The 20,844-nt window shown below is 42.4% G+C and overlaps 2 protein-coding genes across 2 annotated transcripts in view; both read right to left on the bottom strand.

The window, feature by feature from the left end:
- Positions 1-148: 148 nt before the first annotated feature.
- On the bottom strand, positions 149-6,363 carry LYRM2 (LYR motif containing 2). Its single transcript, XM_079938874.1, has 3 exons — positions 5,149-6,363; positions 4,511-4,651; positions 149-4,058 (listed from the first exon to the last, which is right to left on the bottom strand). Exons 1-3 carry the CDS (start codon positions 5,440-5,442, stop codon positions 3,978-3,980), a joined length of 516 nt encoding a protein of 171 aa, XP_079795000.1. The 5' UTR covers positions 5,443-6,363; the 3' UTR covers positions 149-3,977.
- A 179-nt stretch (positions 6,364-6,542) lies between these two features.
- Positions 6,543-20,844, bottom strand: part of MDN1 (midasin AAA ATPase 1) — a 157,133-nt gene continuing 142,831 nt past the window's right edge. The window contains exons 93-102 of the mRNA XM_079938869.1: positions 19,440-19,610; positions 17,671-17,834; positions 16,860-16,949; positions 15,442-15,557; positions 14,634-14,808; positions 13,148-13,221; positions 12,942-13,056; positions 12,037-12,100; positions 10,432-10,574; positions 6,543-9,607 (exon numbers count right to left, since the gene is read on the bottom strand). Coding sequence (XP_079794995.1) covers positions 9,419-9,607; positions 10,432-10,574; positions 12,037-12,100; positions 12,942-13,056; positions 13,148-13,221; positions 14,634-14,808; positions 15,442-15,557; positions 16,860-16,949; positions 17,671-17,834; positions 19,440-19,610 — 1,301 coding nt within the window. The 3' untranslated portion in view covers positions 6,543-9,418. The remainder of the gene's footprint in view (positions 9,608-10,431; positions 10,575-12,036; positions 12,101-12,941; positions 13,057-13,147; positions 13,222-14,633; positions 14,809-15,441; positions 15,558-16,859; positions 16,950-17,670; positions 17,835-19,439; positions 19,611-20,844) is intronic.

A 20,844-nucleotide genomic window follows, 5' to 3' on the forward strand; every position in this document is an offset into this window, starting at 1 on the left:
CTGGGAACTAGGATCCTGCATGCCGTGGGGGAGGGCGGGGGGCAAGGATTCCTGAAGATTTCCGGTCCTGCAGCTGCAGAAGAGCTATGTTGGAGGTGTCAGTTATTGTACACATAGCAGACCTTGCCTTTTAAAAAAATCACTAATTTCTAAAACGTGCCAGACACATGCTTCCTATGCCCTGAAGTTGTGAAGACTTCAACAATTAGACTGAAACTAGGGGACACTTGGTTTCAGGTTTCATTACAGATTTGAAACCTCAGCTCAAGTTCATCTGAAGTTCAAAAGCTCAGATTAAGCGAGCTGTGCTAAGAAACTGAAGGATGTGTAAGCCTAAACCCCAATATTCAGGATATGAAATAATGTAAATGAAAAGCAAGAAAAAATATTAATCCCTGTGCATTCAAGTCAAGCAGTCATTCATATCAACATGCCTGCTGTGCCTGGACAGTGTCTTTCTGTAAGAGCTGTAACAGACACGCTGAACTCCCTCAAGTTCATAGTTCCCCAAATGCTGACATCTTAACCAGGGAAAACTCACCAAAGAAGCTTTGAGGAGAAGGATTTTCATGATGTCACAAGATCCAGTATATCGTAAAATGTTTTGAAAAGTCAGAGTGTATTTAATTGGCTAATAATAGCGCTGGGAATGTCAATGAACTCAAACGAGAAAGATTCAGATCATTGGATCATGGTTTCTGTATCTTTCAACCAAAAGAAAGAAACAGTACAATTAATCATAGTGACTTTAAAGTGGATTAATGGAAAAAACATTCACGTAGCAATTACCTGAAATTTCTATAACCTAATTCACAGCCAGTTATCTTAGAGTACCTTTCTGAATGTGAGCTTATTGGTCTACATTTTATAAAGAAATAAGGCTGTTTCTTGAAAGTATTTCATTTTGAACTGAGTTGTCATTGAAGAACCTCAAAAGCTTTCCACTGCTTTGTAGCAACTATGTCAAGGTGAATAAGCAATAAATTGACTTGGATTCCCCAGCTTCAGGGAGCCCTGTGGATGTTACTGTATGGAGTATACAAAGTTGCAAAAGTAACAGTATGTTGAAACTTTGGATTTAATTATCTTCCAAGCTTCTTGTCCCTTGTGGCATTATATTCATCTCCTCAAAATTCCATATATGCATAGAAACCTCGATTCTATTTCTATAAACAGAGGAACCAAGTAACTGTTGTCTGTAATTTTTGAATGAACCTTTGCTCATTGAGCCAAAGAGAAAATATGACGACTTGACATGGGAACACCCAGAAAAACAAAAGTATGCATTTAGTCCCTATGTGTTCTGCCCATCAAGCTCAGTTGTTTTTGGTTTGTTCTTTTGAATACTGACAATCTATGGATCTAGGCGTTCCTAATAAATGTAGATGTATGTCATCATTACAAAACCTGGACAGGGAATTTATTTGATGTTCTCTCAAGTTTATTTTCAGGTTTGTAAGCTCGTCTTGTCGAATTTAAAACTTCAGTGGCACACTTTAAAGGGGAAAAAAAATGACACAGGGGCAGGCGATATGTTAAGTAATAGCCTCAGCCACTTCTCATGCTAGAAAGCTTTTGAATTTAAAACAATTCTAATAATTTAGATAATATAATAGATATTATAATAAAGGGGTTTAAAGATGGATTTATTGTAGTTAATATACATTAGTTGAACATTCAGACATCTTAAACTTTAGGAACAAAACTTCAACATTCAAACAACAGTATAGTTAGTTTACAGGGAACACCCAGACAGTAAATTTGCCTAATCCAAAATACTGATGAAGATGATGAATAAAATGTGTTTCACCAGCGTTCTATTCTGGCCAACATCTTAATGACCATGGTTCCACATGGGAGAAGAAATTGCTAAATAGATCTTCTCTTGGGCTAAACAACGGACTTGGCCTATAATTCAGGAGATACGCAAAGATGTAAGTGAACAAATAAAATTAAACTGTTCTTTAGAGAGGAAGGGAAAAGCTTGTCCACGAGAATAGTCTTAGTCTCTGGAAGATGAAAATTCAAATTTTCATGTTTTATTCACTTAAACAAAATCAAAACAAAACCCCACATTAGGTTTTCTTGGAGAGTCTGTGGTATTTGATTCTTGCAAATACAAACCACAAATGCTCTTACATCTTCCACATACAGTGCTTCTAGGAAGAACATCAAAGTCACTGCTTGTCACGCTTCATAAAAGGATGGTTTTTAGCTTCAAGATTTTAGATTTACTAGATAGCCTGTACTTGAGTATTTGCCAATCATGCTACACAAAAGAGTAAGTCTTTCTAAGGTTCTCTGTTCAGAAACTGTTCACACATGCTTTTCCCTCTGTTCATCAGATGGCTTGATTAACGTACATCTATATAAAAACCTGAAAATTGGCTTATGTAAGCATTTTAGATTAGCCCATCCCCCGGTGGCAGAGTATTCAGAATTATTTTTGTCTTGTGGGTTCTGGAGCTGTGGAAGGGCAAGGGTGGCTCGGAATGCAGGTTAGTGACACACCACTGGTTTACACCTCTCCAATGGCACACGGTCCAACACTAGACACTGTTTATCCTGCAAAAGTTTTTCTACATCTTTCAGATGTAGATTCTTGGATTAACTCTGATTCTTGGATTAACTTTTTAGATTTGTTCTGTAGGTGAACTGCCAATCCCAGCTTCTTCCACGAGCTTTCACTTTCACTAAATTAACTGTTAAACACATTTGGTCTCTTTCAAAAGTGTCCTGAAGTCTACTTCTGTCTCCAATGTATTCTTCAAACTCTGTTTTTTCCTGTCACTGGAGGAGAACCTAATGCACTGAGGAGCTTCCTTAATTAATGATTTATTTTACTTTCCATGTGGATATTAAGGTAACCACATTCGTTTTGACCAGGAGTTGCCTCTTCTTCTTGGTAGGTGCTTCAGTGAATTTGTTAAACTTCTCTTTCTTCTTTTTCCTACAAAGTTCTAGATTCCCAGTGGTGATCTTTTTGGAAAGTCCTCTTGAGTATCAGATGCAACACATCTGAAGAACATACCTCAACAACCCTGAGGGTTAATGCAGAAGGACTTTCCAAGGAAGCTCCATGGTGTCTCCTGAGGTCAGTACACCTCCAGCCCTATACCTCACACTGTTTTAAAACAGCTTAACTGACTTACACAATATTATATATCAATTATATTTCAAAAAAATTGGGGAAAAATGGCTTTATTCAGATATAATTCACATACCTGTAAAATGTACAGTTCAGCAGATTTTAGTATATTCAGAGTTCTGCATTCATATAAATAGAATCATACCATACATGATCTTTTGTGACTGGCCACTTAATGTTTTCAAGGTTCATCCAGGTGTAGCACGTATCAGTACTCCATCCCTTTCTGTTTGCTAAATAATACTTTATTGTATGGGTATTCCACGTTTTACTTATCCATTAATCAGCTGATGGGCATTTGGATGGTCTACTTTTTGGCTATTACGAATAATGCTGTTTAACCTTTTGGGCAACTGACAGTCTTTTTGCCAAAGTGGCTGCACAATTTTATAGTCCCACCAGCAGTGTTTAAGGGTTCCAGTTTCTCCGCATCCTCATCCTCGCCAACATTTGCAATTATCTTCCTTTTTAATTATAGCTATTCTAGTGGATGTAAATAGTATCTCTTGGTGGTTTTGATTTGCATTTTCCTAATGATTAATGGTGTTGAACATCTTTTTATGTGCTATCGTACTGGTTTTTGCTTCTTCCAAAAACTGCTGACATATCCAAGGACATTTTCAAAATAAAAGGTATGTTTTCAGTGCTAAGACAATTGCTCTTATGCCCTTTTCTTGGCTCTCTCTGATATGCCATGCTCCATGTTCTGATATTTTGCTCAAGGGCTCTATGTACAGATAGTTTCACTTGGCTTTGGGCTACCCACTGTTGAGCCTAAGCTCAACTAAACACATGGAGACTTTGAAAACCTTTCAGAATAATGCTGTAGTTAAGATCTGGCTAAAGCAAGTGTTTTTTCTAACTCTTTGAGCTGCATATTGCCTTGAGTAATCATCATCCGGATTGTATCCTGTAGAAGAAAGTGAAATCTGGTCACTGTTTTCACTGGTTAAACAAGGTACAGCTCTACCATTTTATTTGTTAAAATTAGGAACTAATACTGAGAATTGGCACTGATGCCCTTTAGGAAAGCCAAAAGTTAACAATTAGGGGTACACAATGTCTGGCATGCTTTCATACACCCCACACATACTTCCCAAACCATCATGCTGTAATATTTATTATCTTTTCGTGTGTGTGTGGTTTAACAGACAAGTTGGGTGGTGCTACTGTAGAGTGTAGATATAGCAAACATTGTTAAATTTAAAATATCAGTTAAGTGAAAAATCAGTAACATCAAGAGCAATGATCAAGATATACCATCTCAGTGACATATCCCAAGATATCTATCAAATTTTTTTAAAAACTCACTAATCAGTACAAAAGGGTCAGGGCCTACCATCACCATGATCTTGGTCTCACCTCTTCGGTGGCACTTTTGTTTCTTTTGAATTCTTCCCTTGCCCAGTCCTTCAGGTATTTGCGATCAGAATCATTTGGAACTTGCCGAATTGCCTGCAAAATCCTTCTGTAGAGGAGGAGAACTTGTTGCCTTCTCACGAACTGTACAGGGGAGGAGAAATGGCAATTACAGCTGCACAATCGTCAGCCCGGTAGGCTCTTTTCTCTTTGGTTCTCAATTTTGAAAAGGGGAAAGAAAACCACCTTTTTTCTTTTAAGAAAACGGCAAGAAGTTTGTTTGCGTTGTCTCCTTACTCCCTTGTCAAACTTAAAATCAAGAGTACAAGCAGTAGACCAGTCCTTCCCGCAGTCACCTAGGCAGTGGGGATCCGGGCTCAAGATCAAGAGCCCGGCCCGCCTTTTGCACCAGGACTGGAAAGTAGCCCCAACCCCCTTGCACTTCCCGTCGGCACCCCCCCCAACCCGCGGCGGCGCGAAGCCGCGCCCCCCCGCCCGAACCAATCAGAGTGGGGCGCGCGCAGGGTCGTCCGCCCCAGTAGTCCCCGAGACCCCTCTATAGAATGGGTGCAGGGGGCGGTAGAGAATCGAGCTCAGACCCAGTAAAGCTGCCCTAAGAGGCCGGTGAGGATAGTTGGTACCTGCTTTAGCGTTAGCGTCGCTGGGGGTAAGCGGGAAGCTGCCATCACGTCCAGACAGCGCGGTCCGCCAGAGCCCCAGTGCGCAGGGGCGGAAGTGGGGCGGTGACGGGGCGGGGCGAGCTCGGTTTCCCGGGAGGCGCCGGCGACAGTTGCGCTGGCTCCGGGAGCCCGGCAGTCGGAACTGAAGCTCAAGGCAGTTTCGCTTTGTCTTAGCCTAAGTTTGCTCATCCGTGAAAACAGGATAACAGTTCCTGCTTCACAGGTTGTTGTAAGAATGAGATGGTGGTGAGGCATTTAGCCCAGTTCCTGACACGTGGTTAAGTTTCATTAAATGAAAGGATTTGGGGGGTGAGGGAAGAAAACTATTTTAGTATATTCTTTTTGAGATTTAGTGCGTATAGTGAAAAATTCTAAAAATTTAAAAGTTAATTTCTTAGTTTGTGTTGTGCTTGTCCCCTTTTCTCGTTCTTGTCCCTGTTCTTTTCTACTGCGAGCATTTTTCCTGGCGTTGTAGTCTTCATGATCGTCCTTAGTTACAAGGCTTTAAATGGTTGTCCCATTGCAGTTTTGAGAATTTTGTGTAACTAGTAATGAGGAACCAAACATCCCTACGCCTTGCTTTTTCCCCCCATAATCGTTTTATCCTCCCCTCAACACACTCCTTACGCTTAGGTTATATTAACTGTAAGGGGTTAGTGAATCCCTTCTTTAAAAAAACAGGATTGTTCTGAATTAAAATACAGCCCAAAGTGTTCAATTACCTGTTCGTTCACTGTGCATTTACTTGATTGCCTTGCTTGGAATCCTTGGAGCTCCCTTTTCCCAGTTGTGTACTTCTGGCTACTTTTGTGGGTGTGTTTCCTCGTCTGTAAAGTGAAATAACAGCATCTACCCCAGAGCTGTTGTACTGTATTGTATGTAGTGCACTGAGAACAGAACCTGGTGCATATAAGCACTCTGAAGATTTTGAATATTACCAGGCATTGTGTGAATGATGCTAATACCATAACCACGTATTTCAAAATTTGTCTACTAATTAGCAGTTCATTGATTTTTTTTCTCTTTTAAATAGTAGTGAAGTTAAATATCCCTTGCCACTTTTAGTTACACTTATTTTGTGAATTGTTATGACTTTGGTCCCTTTATGATGATCCAGACTTTTATTCTAATTTTATATGGGCTGTTTGCCATATTTTTTTAAACTTTGATCCTTTTCCTTTTATAGCTTTAAGTCTCTATATAGTCACGTGTATTTTCCATTCTTTTGAGCCTTTTCAATTTCATCTTCTCCCCTTCAGAGCTTTAAAAAATTTTCATTGTTAATGTTTATCTAGGATTTTGGTTTATAGCATAATGGGGATATAAGTTCTTTTCCAGTTGTAAACTATAATTTCAGCACCATTTATTAACTAATTCATTCATATTCCTGAGATTTGTGATACTCTTGGTAAATTCTTTTAGGGTCTGAGTAACCCTCAGGATAATTTCATCCAGGTCGTTTTTACTTCTTTGTTGTTGTATGTTTTATTATTAGGCAGGAATACTCCCCTGTAGTATCTGGTAAGAGTCTTCTATTAATGGTCTGTATGACCTTTAGAAATGTTTTGTATTATTTTCCTCTAAATCATCTTAGAATCGTTACTGAAATTTTGAATGTGTTGAATCTATAAAGTGAGAACTGACATTTTTATACTATTTTTTCTTCCCATCCAGAAAGATTCACTCATGCTAGACATTGGTAATGCTGTCATGAGTCATATATGCCCCCTGTCCTTAGAATCACTCTTTGGGTAGGAAGACGTAAGTCCAACGTAGTATTTATAGATGTTGTCAAGGCTCATACTGTGGGAGCTCATTCTTCCTGGAGGGCTTATCTGAGCTAGGCAAAGTCAGAAAGGCCAAGTGGGTAAGAGAATTCTAGACAAAGAATGCATGGAACACTGGCAGATTCCAAGGCCCGTGTGGTTTGCTGTGATCAGATCAAATAGTGTGGTGGGGATGCTGGGAGAGAAGGGACAGGGGAGGCAGGTAGTGCTAAGAAGCAACAAATGGTACCTTCTCATAGGAATTCAGAAAGATCTCCTTGGATGTTGTGAGTATGACTAAGTGAAGCTAGCAAAGTGATTAGTAGTTCAAGCTACATTTTATTTACTTTAATATTTATTAAAAAATTTTTTGGCTGCATCAGGTCTTAGTTGCGGCACGCGGGATCTTTTGTTGCGGTGCGTGGGCTCGTAGTTTGCGGCACACAGGCTCTCTAGTTGAGGTGTGCAGGCTTCGCTACCCCGTGGCGTGTGGGATCTTAGTTCCCTGACCAGGGATGGAACCTGTGTCCCCTGCATTGGAAGGTGGATTCTTTACCCCCAGGGAAGTCCCCCTCAAGCTACATTATAAGAGAGCTCCAGCTGCACTGCAGTCAGCGGAAAGCAAAAGGGAAGACAGAATAAGGTAAATATCCAGAAGTTAGACTGGATAAGATTGGGGTTTGGATGGAGGTGGAGAGGAAGGTAAGGCAAATGTAAAGGTTGAGCTCCAAGTGAGAGTGTGTGAGAGAGCAAGCCTACCTGCAGTAGCTTCTTCTAAGTGACACAGGTATGTCACTCTTCCTAACCAACGCCCTCAGTTCCTGATGGGTCTCCTGTGTCTGCTCCTGTGCTTCCCAACCCTTTTCCTGTCACAGCACAAACTGAAGCTAGCACTCTTGGGTAACTTGCTTACTGAAATTCATCTGTTCCAGACCCTATTAGCTATCCCAGGGCCAAGAGAATCACTATGCTGGTACATCAGTTGGGATGCTTCAGCTTAGCTTGTCCTGTCAATTAAAGGTAGATATGATGGACCGCATCACAGTCATAATGTTGGTGTCTTCCCTCCCTGCTGGAAGATTAAACTTCCTGCTTTGGCCAGTGATACATCTCTTACACTCAGATTTCATCTTGGAGCAGCACAAGTTACATCAACAGTGGTATATTTTTTAATAATTTTCAGAATATAAGCTGCATAGCTTTTTAGAATAAAAAATGATATAACCTCAGGTACATGCTTTAGGACACCTGGTTAAACAACAAGCAAACTGTCTTTGAGGACCACCTCAAAAGGGTGGCACACTTCACAGTGTAACTTGATAACAGACACGGAGATAGATGATTACGTCATGGCATGTTGTCTACGAAAGAACATCTGACAGAGCTTAACGAAAACACAGCACACAGTTAAGTATTCAAGCACTGCTTTTTGGCCAAGTAAAAACTGCCTAAAAACTATTGTTGATGGATTTTTGACTGGAAAAAAAGATGTGGCTGCTTAGTTCTTCTGATACAGCACTTCTTTTCCAGCCTAAGACAGGCTCAGTTCAACTTGAAATCAGTGTGAGGAATGATTCTTCCTCTTAACTGTTAAGAAAAAATGAACTAAAGAAATAAATTACTACAACAGCAGGAACTATGGCACAGAGAGAATGAAATAAAGGAAAAATCATCCTTCCATCATTGCATAGTCTCCCGAAGCAGCAAAGGTGAAGGGGAGGACACTGAAAAGCCCTTTTATTCATACATGGCCCAAGGGTCATTTTCTGATGATTTGGGCTCCCATGATGTCTGTTTTATAAAAAAACACACATACCACAAGCCTCCTCCCCTCGTAGAGAAGTTAGTTCCTTTCATAAGAAGCACAGTAAAAAAAAACACAGACTCTCTAAAAAAAAAACCCGCAGCTGCCTTAGCCACTTGACAGCTTTCGGGTACACACTGTGGGCTTCGCAAGGCCAAGCCTTATTAGCGCAGGGTCAAAAGGGAAGTTTCCTTTAGTCCTTTGCCCAGAGGCCTGGCACAGTCCCATGCTTCCAGCAGCATCTCCTCATGGAGGTGTCCAGGGTCCCTGGGAGGGAAGGCAGGCAGCTGGGCACCAAGGGTGGGGTGCAGCCTCCTCTTGGGCCAGGACTTCTGAGACGAGCCCAAAGGGCAGCGCCACCCCCCACCCCAGGTACGAGCCCAGACACCTGCTGCTGCTGTTCCTTCACCCCAAGTTTATTACAAGCACTGGCGCCCAGGCACAGCAGGGAGCATGAGTTTTCTCTAGGCTCTGAAATCGTGTTGTAAAATGTTGCAATAAAATTTTTTGTAGCTGTTGGGTGAACGTTTATAAATCAAATCTAAGATTAAATACCATTTTTGAGCTGGGAGTTCAGAAACAGTTGTCCAAAGGGGAGCACCCGGCAAGCAGTGTGACATTCTGACCGCAAAGTCTCACTTAGGGCTGTGTTCCTTCTGTTCTACGGGTGGTCAGAGGCTGTCACCAGCTCAAACCACTGCCTGAGAGCATCGCTGAGCGTCTCGGGAAGTGCGTTCACATCGCGTAGGATTATATAGAACGGGAATGGGAACTCGTCCATGTAGGATCGGATTTCAGGCATCTCTCCAGGCCCTTTAAATATTGGTACCTTGATGTCCAAGATAGAATCCTGGCAAAAAAAAAACATTTAGAAATAAAACTAAATCAGTGTCCTTGGCTAGCTCTTTTATGATCTCCTTTGCAGACAATTTTTAGGTCTCACATGTCTAATTCCTGCTTATAAAAATAGCTCTTATCACTAAGTAAAACAGAACTCTTAATAAGGAGGCAGCAGATCTCTTTCTGAGCACCCCTTCCAGGAGAATGGCCACTGAAAGGGAAGGAAAGGGGTAGATAAGCAAACCTGATTTCCCTACAATGGTATTTCCTATTCTCTACTTGGAATAATTCACATTAAATTTTCAGCTTGCTATCCAGGCCTCAATGTGACCTGCAGAGACAGTACTTCCCCGGGAACAGACCACCCCGTGGACATCTTTCATGTAGTGACTGATGCCTCCTCCTTTGAGGAGGGCACTGCTGAGATCCAAGTACTTGGAAAGGTTGGTCTATGTTTCCAACGGACAGGGCCCATCATCGAGGCTGCGATACCTGCAGCGACGCTGTGCAGAGGGAGATGACCCACCAGAGTACTAGTTAGCACAGAAAGTGGTTAAGAGGACAGACTGAGTCAGTCTGAATACTGGCTTCCTTGTCATTACCTACAACCTCTGTGCTTCTGTCCTTCACTGTAGAGTGGGAATAACCATCCCTACATCACTGAGTTACTGCTCGGTTATATGAGAAAATAATTATAAAATGCCTAGAACAGTGCCCTTCAGGATGCCATGAATGTTATAAGAGTTCTCGGTATGACTGTGAGATCCAGGCCATTCTTCAGATAGAACAACTTGAAGGGAATCCCCAGAAAAGTGGCTTTTAGTAATCACTCACCCGTGAACTGGGATTGTCCAACACAACAAAAATGACAAAGATGTTAGCATTCCGGGCGGCCTGAACTGCTGCTAGGACTCTGTCTTTGCCCTCAAAGAAAAGGCCGCGTCCATCAGAGACCACCAGGAGGAGCTGTGCAGTTTCTGTAGTAGAACATAACAGCAGAGGAACAACTCAACTCAAACGACAACTCAAACTACATACAGGGACTTCCCTGGTGGCGCAGGGGTTAAGAATCCGCCTGCCAATGCAGGGGACACAGGTTCGAGCCCTGGCCCAGGAAGATCTGCCGCAGAGCAACTAAGCCCGTGTGCCACAACTACTGAGCCTGCGCTCTGGAGCCTGCACGCCTAGAGCCCATGCTCTGCAACAAGAGAAGCCATTGCAATGAGAAACCTGCGCACCACAAGGAAGAGTAGCCCCTGCTCGCCGCAACTACAGAAAGCCTGCGCGCAGCAATGAAGACCAACGCAGCCAAAAATAAGTAAACTGCGGACAGTAAGACGAATTAGTGCAGGCTTTCTCTGTGCTATCAAAACCAAGCAGTTCTCTGAAACTGGTGAATTCTGGGCACAAATAAAGGCGGCCTCCAATTAGATCTATTACTTTGAACGTGTGAGTCACAGACAAGGCTGCACAAAGACATACAAAACTTCTGTCAATAAAACAATTTCCCAGTAGTGCCTTGGGGAATGTCACATTTAGATCAACTTCATTGTACAGCAACATGTGAGAATTAAAACATATGTTTATAGATATGAAGTATAAAAAGAGCAGTCCTGAGTAGACCATTAGAAGAAAGTGCCCAGATCAGAAACCTAGAACTGTATCTTCCAACTTTCAGTCATTGTCTATTAGCTTCAGATTTCTGTCAATTTCTTGTACCTAAATTGTTTTTTTCTTGAAAAAAAACTTAAATAGAAATTTAAACAAAAACTTAAATAGAAGGGACCACTAACATGACCAGTGAATAAAAATGTATTAAAATTTTTAGCATATTATATTTTTAGCATATTTTCCAGTGAAAGACTGTTGTGCTTAAAGGCAGGCTGTCTTCTGTCAGGGAAGGTTAGCAAGTGTTGAGAGGCGTGAATGACCTGCTTCAAAGGGAAGTCTTCCCATGGTACAATCAGAATTGAGGATTCAGGGGAAGGCTAAAGAACTGGTGTGCTGCAAAAGCTCCAAATCAATCATGGATGGATTAGCTGGTTTCTGAATTATGTCCTTCTCCATTTTCCTTTGTTATTAAAATATTGAAGAATACTCTTTACATTTAATTCCACACACCCTTACTCCTTTCATTCACAATTGAATTCAAATCTATCAAATATATACTAGTTAATTACAAACTAGTTGGTGTCTACCTTCTCCTTTGATTATAAGCCTCTTGAGTATGGGTTCAATAAAAATTTCTGAATGAATGAACAGGTGAGTAAAAAATTCCATGAATGTTTAATACCTCTGCATCATCCCCTGTTTATGTGTTTTCCTATAGAGCTTACACTTTAAAAGATGGTGATAGGTACACTGAGATGAAAAGCAACTTGCAAACCGTACGAGAAAAGAAAAGTGTGTTATTAGCAAAGACCAAAGAACGCAGCTCACCTGGACTGATGTTTTGTGAGAGCTGCTGAGCGGCTGCAAACATGTTGGCTGCAGACTCTAGAAACTAAACCAGAAATAGACAATTAGAAAACTATTTAAGCTCTCTTCCCACTATCACAGAGACTGAAATTACTGCTGGCACTTAAGTGATTATCAGATAACCATCTCAAATCTATAGCAAGCAAACTGTCCCTTCCATCCATCCGTAAAGGACTGACAATCCTTGCACTTGGCATTTACGTTGGGTGCTGGCATTCTCAAGCACAGACAAGACCTGTGTCCCTGGCATATACCCCACTAGTGTTCTACGAGAAACCCCAAAGGAAAAGAAACACTTCCTCTGGGGAACAAGAAGTCAGTAACCCCCAAATGAACCAAAGAGCTGTCTTCTTTCAAGAAAGGAAAACAGCTGAGCAAAAAAAAGAGGCAAGAAAACATAAAATATCCAGTGTAACGTGAAGGAGGCTAAATTACGGCAGGAACCAGGAGGACAGAATTGTTACCCCATATGCTGTGTTTAGAACGTACGCCATCCCGAGCAAGCACTGGCTTTATTTCACATCATCTTCTCTAGGCTAAATGGTAGAGAGAAATTGGCCTTGACCCACTTGATAAGCGTACTGGGAGGTGGTTCATTTTTCCAAAATGTTCCAAACCTCTCAAAATAGGGAGCCAGAAAATCAATGATGCAAAGTCAAATGATCTTTGAAAAACTGAGAAAGAGAGATCACATGCTATTTAATAATGGATGCCAAGGGAGATTCTCCTCCAGTGGTACACCGGCTGAGGCTCAGGACTATGCTCTTTTGTAAATTTTACCATACTGGGGAGGAGGGAGTTCTAAAAATTATGTCTCTCCTATACCATAAAATAACTGCAGAAGACATCTGAAGTCATCAGCATACCTGAGCAATCTTGGTTTTCTTTTGTTGGAATTTGCAGAGCCGCAGAATCTGGGACCCTGAGTAATCACTGAACTGTTCGTGGAATGGGTGTAACAGCTTTACGGACTCTCCAAAACTTGGGGGAGAAAACCCAAATACAATGGGAGTTATTTTTTGTCATGCAGAAAAAGGCTGGTTTTCCCAATGGGATTAAAAGGCACTCTTACCTGCACACCGCAATCTGACCCACTTCCAGAAAGGTTAGAGCATTTCCAATCACAGCCAGAGATTCAAAGGCAAGCTGTGAAACAAAGTGAAGGGTTGAAGAAATCGGAATATCCTCTACACCAATGCCTTTCAACCTTTTTTATACCAAGATTCCCACAGAAAACACTCCTTTTTTGTTATGGCACACAGGGGAACAACATCAATATGGCTATTCACAACAAACTCAGAGGCTTTGGTGGCTTAGGCCCTGGCTAACAGCACAAGCGCCGAAACCCAATATCCTTTATACTAGTAGGAAAGGTCTGCTCTAGACATCATTCAGTAAAAGCGATCTTGAGAAATTTGGTCCATAAATTTTTAAGGTTTCTTCCCCCTTTTTTCACTATAAAGTAATCTCTCACGGGTAAAAGATTTTTAAAACCAATTTATTCTAAACTATGCATAAATGACAGTATAGTTTCAGAATTTAAATTCAGTTAAAAAGATGACAACACTTGTAGCAACTAACATCTGTTGAACATGCATCAAGTGCCAGGCACTAAACTGAGTGCTCTGCATACATGACTTCACTTAGTCTCATAACAGCTCTGAGCTTGAGTAAGTATTGTTATAATCATTTTTTCAGAAGGTAAAACTCACAAAATGAACTGCCCAAAGTCATGCGGTGCTAAGTGGGGAGTTGAGACCTGAACACAGGTGCAGAGGTTACACTTTTTCCAGCAGAGCTTGTGCACAGCCTTCAGGCTGCTCGCTGACTTGTGCTGGGCAACAGCATCACTGCGAAGACCCCCCCACTCTCCACATCCCTGACAGCGGGGGGAGTGGGGGGGTCATAACTCCACCCAGGCTCCTAAGCCTTGTTACTACTGATAGAACACTAACTCTACACAGACGTAAAGAAACGTGTACTGAAGACATCTTAAAAAATCAGGGATATTCAGGGCTTCCCTGGTGGCGCAGTGGTTGAGAGTCCACCTGCCGATGCAGGGAACACGGGTTCCTGCCCCGGTCCGGGAAGATCCCACATGCCGCGGAGCAGCTGGGCCCATGAGCCACGGCCGCTGAGCCTGTGCTCCGCAACAGGAGAGGCCACAACAGTGAGAGGCCCGCGTACCGCCACAAAAAAAAAAAAAAAAAAAAAAAATCAGGGATATTCAGATATTACGTTGTGCATGGTCTTAAAAGAATATAGTACATTCATTCAGTGGAAAGTAAACACTGACAAATTTACTTACTCTGCAACTAGACAATAGCATGGCCATGTTAAGAAACACAACAATCTAAACGACCTACAGCAGTAAGACACCAAAATTTTTTGAGACATCCTGAAATTGCCCCTTTGAACTTTTTAAATCTTATATCTCCTCAAATATGGTCTCATATTCTCAGAACAAACTAACTGGTATTTCAAAGTGTTTTTTAGCCAGAACATATTTAAAACATTCAGGTGGCCCATCAAACTGCCACTACGCTTCTCCTCCTCACCTGTTTGGTATGGTTGTCTACCATGCTAGAGGAGTCATCGACAGCCAGGCAAATCTGATACTGCCGTTTACTGGGCTTGGTCCTTCGAAGCCAAATCTTGTCTTTCCGAAACTGACTGGCAATGTATGGAATGACCTTCCGCATGTTCAGTCGCTTCCCAGTTCGATAATCTCCTCTGTTAAATTTAACCAAACAGGAGCAAGATTAAGGATAAAATCACAGTAACAATAACTTATAACCAGTGATACCAAATAACCAGTAACCTGGCACAATGAAGTGTTACTGTCCATTGAGATTATTAAGGGCTGGGATCTTCTTGATCAGCAGCAGACACACTGGATATGTATGTGGCAAGAATAATTAGGTCCTTTTAGAAAATTTAAAATACTTTTTAAAAAGAAAAAAAATGTTTGCATTGAATATTAAGTCTTGGATTCTCTTTTGTGTTCTGAAACCACGCTTCTGGACACATCTTTGGAAAGATCTAGGTGAGTGACGCATGCAGCAATTGAGTGATCCAACATGTAGAGGGTGAGCAGCACACACACCCAAAGGCTCAGCCAATTCTCCCATCAGGTATTAACTAACTAGTCACAGAAAGTGCATTCATACTGAACTTCACAGAAACTTCTGTGGTAGAGATGATAAAATGGCAACAAGGTAAGGAACGCCATACTAGAGCCTGTGCAGCACAAGTGGCAACCTAGACGCCAACACCATAGCTGTTACGTGCTAATAAGCTCAGCAGAAAAGGTGGCACTGCCATCTTTCCAGGGTACCATGAGTGCATCCAATGGAGAAGACTTACTTCAGCTTGGCAGCCTGGGTAGGCTCTAATATGAGACGAAGCTGTTCACACAGCTGTTGTGAAAGAGGTGCAGTTAAGACCAGGTAACTCTGCCACATCTCCACTGCTGCCTTCTCCTGTGACAACAGCAACAACATGTAAGTTACCCTTAGTAGGCTGGAGCCAACCAAAGTCATTACAGCAAGATGAAGGCCTGAAACAAAGCAGTAGAAAACAACCTGCTTCTCTTGTCAAACTGCTATCTGATTCACCTGGTTTAAAATGTCTCCTCCTGGGCTTCCCTGGTGGCACAGCGGTTAAGAGTCCGCCTGCCAGTGCTGGGGACACGGGTTCGAGCCCTGGTCCGGGAAGATCCCACATGCCACGGAGCAACTAAGCCCGTGCACCACAGCTACTGAGCCTGCACTCTAGAGCCCGAGAGCCAGAACTACTGAAGCCCGCACACCTACAGCCTGTGCTCTGCAACAAGAGAAGCCACCACAATGAGAAGCCAGTGCACTGCAACGAAGAGTAGCCCCTGCTTGCTGCAACTAGAGAAAGCCCATACCCAGCAACGAAGACCCAATGCAGCCAAAAATAAATAAAATTTAAAAAGAAAATAATTAAAAATAATAAATAAATAAATAAAATGTCTCCTCTTCCACCAAAGCCACAACTCGTAGTTCCAATGAGAAAATAAGGTAATAAAATACTGGAATTCATGACCAAATCAATGCCTTATTCACATCACCTATGAGGAATATATAATGTGTACCCTTCACGTGGAGAGGGGGCCATGATGGGTAATTTTGGTGCCAGGAGATCCAGCCACTTAATCATGGTCTCTCAGGCTCATGTTTCAAAAACAAAAGTGACGAGTGCAAACCTCTCAAGTAACACTCAGCAGTGTGCTTATTTCCTGAATACAAAGCTCCATGGTTAGTTTTTTTTTTTGCCAATTATGGCAGAGCAGTCAATACATGTGGTGAGAATAATGATAAGAGATACAAAACTAAAATGTGTATTTAGTAAATATTAGTAAATTTAGGATGCAAGGTCATTGAAAAGGAAACATCTGGTTTATCTACACTGCCATATTATACCAGCTGGCAATGTTCCAGGTGGGCTATTCAGAGAGTGACACAGTATAGACTTTTGCCCCATGTTTCAACCACTGTCACATCTATTACATCCATTACAGATTGAGCAGTGGAAGTTAAAGAATTAAACACACCAGTTTCTCTCTGTTTTAATTAAGCTACAGATCTAGTGGCAAACCAGGCAGAAAACAATGGATAGATGTAGGTTTCAGAATTATAATTATATTCTCCATATACTCGGTCGCTTTGACCAAGGTAACTGGAGTTAAGAATCTATTAAGTTTCCTGTACCTTAAAAAACAAAAGTCAGGATATTTTATAAAAACACCAGTGACTTACTTCTTCTGGGTTTCCAGATTCGTGTGGCTGCCATGTTTCCAGCTGTCTCTCCAGCTCCTGTCTTAGTTCATTGACATCTTTTAAGAAGGGCTAAAAGGGAAAAGCCACGGATAGAGGAGACCCAGGTTGGAATCACCAACTCACTATACCTGGTTGCCTTATTCCCTGCAGTACGAACTCCCCCTGAGATGCAAAACTTGAGCAAATTTAATGGCACAATTAAGACACCAGACAACCATTCTTCTCCTTCTCATTATGTAGAGGCAAAATGAATAAAGGAAATATTAACATTTAATAAATCCATCCCAGTAAAACAAAATACCCAGGAAGATATCAATAATGAAAATATTCTTTAATTAATCTAGACTATAATTAAGTCAAAGAATTAGGGACAACAACTCAGTTAATTTAGGCTCTTCCTAAATGCAGGCATTAAGTCAACGATTCTTACGATTCTTACTACTTAACCAACATAAACTTAACTGTCCTGCAGGCTCCTCACACAAGGCTGGTGGATATGAGAGGAGTAGATGTGAGAGCCAGAGGTCCAAGGACAAGACCCACCATCGTGGCCAGGTCAGGACACCGACCACCCACGGTGACCCTGGGATTAACTGTTAGAAGTGTTATCTGCTCAGAGAACACGTGGTACCAACAGTACTCCTTAAAAGACTGATAAGGATATGATACCCCAAAACAACCAGATGCTACATAAAGTTCTTAAGACAAACATGTCTTAAGTTGTTTAAAAGCAACTTATAATTATGTTTTGTCAACTTATTGAAGTAGTAATTTGTGAAAGTTTTAGTACCTGGAAAATCGTGTCCACAAGGAACTGATGGGCTGTATGAATGGTCGAATCTCGGCTTCTCTCTGGTTTCTCATTCTCTGTCTCCCTGTGGGATGTGTCTGTCCTGGGGTCTTGGTCTTCCTCTGTGTTAACAGTTTGGGTCTCCATCTCCATCTCTTCAAAGCCTGTTCTCACACCATAATGTCAACATGAAGACTCAACCTTCACAGTCACGTGTCAATCCTAACAATTACTCAGACTTCACTCATTCACTCCCCAGCACATTAACACCTCGGCTCCACGTGTCCTTTCTCTCTGACACAGTCTGCCAATTCTCACTCCCTTAACTTCCCCCTCTTCCCACCCTGATATGGAAGGGGGCTGTTCTGGGAGGCAGAAGTGGGGGGAGACTGTTTTACCCTGACAAGCCTCACAGAACCGTGTGATCCATTAAACTATGTTCATGCAAATAAATAAATAAACTATGTGCATGCAGAACTTTGACAGAACCAAAAACTAAAATAACATCATAGCTCCATTTTATAGATGAGGAAGCTGAGACACAGAAGACAAATTTGCCTCAACCTATAAAGTAAGTAAGAGAAAGTCTGGATTTGAATCTAGAAAGGTCTAAACACAGACCTATGCCTTTCCCACTGTCCTGTAACAGCCAGGCAGTCAGCAGTTCTAACGCCCCTGAGAAGACGGAAGCAGAAGGAAAAGTTTTTGAATTTAGCAAGCTCTTTTGAATTTGCACTTATACCACTGCTGATAAAGCTATTTTTTCATGTGTTGAATTTAAAAAACAAAACAGCCTTGTAATAGCACTTGGTCAGCTATGAAATGGAACTGTATGTAAGAAGTTTTGTTACCTTCTCACATGCATTTCCCCTATTCTATTTCTTTAAACATTTCTTTAAATAAAATGTTTAAATATAGTATATTTTCATATAATTAAAAACACTGTTTCTCTAATAATCAAGAATATATCTTCTGGGGGACTTCCTTGGTGGCACAGTGGATAAGACTCTGCGTTCCTAATGCAGGGGGCCCAGGTTCGATCCCTGGTCAAGGAACTCGATCCCAGATGTGTGCCACAACTAAGGAGGCAGTGAGCCGCAACTAAGACCCAGTGCAACCAAATAAGAAAGAAAAAAAAAGAATATATCTTCTGGTCATACTGGAGCATGTGTACTATTCTGTTTTCTTCTACATATTTAAAAAAGACTGCTGGGTTGGGCTTTGCTGGTGGGGCAGTGGTTAAGAATCGGCCTGCCAATGCAGGGGACACGGGTTCAAGCCCTGGTCTGGGAAGACCCCACATGCCGCGGAGCAACTAAGCCTATGCGCCACAACTACTGAGCCTGCGCTCTAGAGCCCATTCTCCGCAACAAGAGAAGCCACTGCAGTGAGAAGCCCGCACACCACAACGGAAGAGTAGCCCCTGCTCGCTGCAACTAGAGGAAGCCCGTGCACAGCAACGAAGACCCAACACAGCCAAAAATAAATAATAGATTTTAAAAATAAATAAAATAAAAAAATAATAAAGACTGCTGGGATTTTGTCTGAAGCTCAAGTTTCAAGGGTGTCTGTGAAGGACAGTGTCCTGTAACACCTTCCACCTTCCTACTCCCAAATGAAACATGTACAGGGAAATTATGGGCAAATGAATCTCTAAGGCATGGGTTAGGATGGGGAAAGAAGTGACCAAGCGCGACTGCAGCACCAGAGAAATGGCTTCTGTGAGTCGGAGAGCTTAGGCAGGAGGGTGTGCTCACTGCAGGACTCACCCGGCCCAGCTGTGCGCCCCGACCTGGCTTCCTGGGACTCCAGCTGCTCTGTGTCTATTGCGCAGAGCTCCTCCTGCTCCCCCGTGCCCGCGGAGGCATCCTCTGTCTCCTCCTCTTCCCAAGCCTTGCTGGGGTCCTCTGCAGACTGCTGCTGCTCCGTGCTAGCCACATCTGCCAACGAAGTGCACACACGTGAAAAGGTCAGCTCTCTGCAGACAAAGCCATCACGAGTGGGTGTGCTTTTGGTCATTCGTACTTCCCAAGATTCTGCCCCTGACTGGTTATGTGGCTTGGACACAGTACTTGGCTTGTTTGTGACCTACTGATGTAAGTGCTTAACACTCCCCCCCTCGCCCCCCAGCCAGAAGCTTCAAGGATACAGTGTAACTATACATGTGACCACAGATTGGATGTTTAGCTGGGTTTTTATTGCTATGACCAGAGACTGAACCAGAATAAACATGCCAGGCACGTGACTCAGAGCAGCTAATGGAACCATCCTCATTGCCAAGTTATGGGTGGAAAACCTGTAGTGATAAAGTATAACACAGGGCACAGAAAGATCAGCATGGGAATCCCAGCATCGTGATCTTGGACAAGTTCTTAAATATCTTTGGCCTCAGTCTGCTGATCTATAAAATGGAGACATCCTAGCTGGTAAAGACTGTCAGAGGAACTCCATGATCATGCTGCAAAGGCTCAGAATGGTGCTGGGCACAAGGTAAACGCTCCATGCGTGGCAGCCATCACTGTATTGCTTCACTTTTCTTAAAAGTGGGGACAGGGGGAGAAAAGAGTAATCCACAGCAGAGCAGTCTTTTTGTACCATCCTCACAGTACACATTATCAACACCAGCTTACATATTAGGAACGAAACAGTGAAAAGTTACCAAGAGAACTTGAAGCGGAGACTGAGTGACGACTGACTACTCCCTTTCTATGCTGAGATCTTTTTTCTCCTTGTTTGTTTGTTCATTTATGGCTGCGTTGGGTCTTCATCGCTGCGTGCGGGCTTTCTCTAGCTGTGGTGAGCGGGGACTAGTCTTTGTAACGGTGCATGTGCTTCTCATTGCGGTGGCTTCTCTTGTTGCAGAGCACAGGCTCTAGGCACGCAGGCTTCAGTAGTTGTGGCTCGCGGGCTCTAGAGTGCAGGCTCAGTAGTTGTGGCACACGGGCTTAGTTGCTCCGTGGCATGTGGGATCTTCTCGGACCAGGCCTTGAACCCGTGCCCCTGCATTGGCAGGCAGATTCTCAACCACTGTGCCAACCAGGGAAGTACTGTGCCAACCAGGGAAGTCCTCTCTCCTTTCTTGAAACACAGATTTCAAGTTCACAGCTCTTATCATTGCCGGGTGATTATGAAGGAATGTCCACTACTCAGAATCCCTGAGATCAGTGCTGGGTC

The sequence above is a fragment of the Stenella coeruleoalba genome, assembly GCF_951394435.1.
Source record: "Stenella coeruleoalba genome assembly, chromosome: 12".
NCBI classification, from domain to species: Eukaryota; Metazoa; Chordata; class Mammalia; order Artiodactyla; family Delphinidae; genus Stenella; species Stenella coeruleoalba.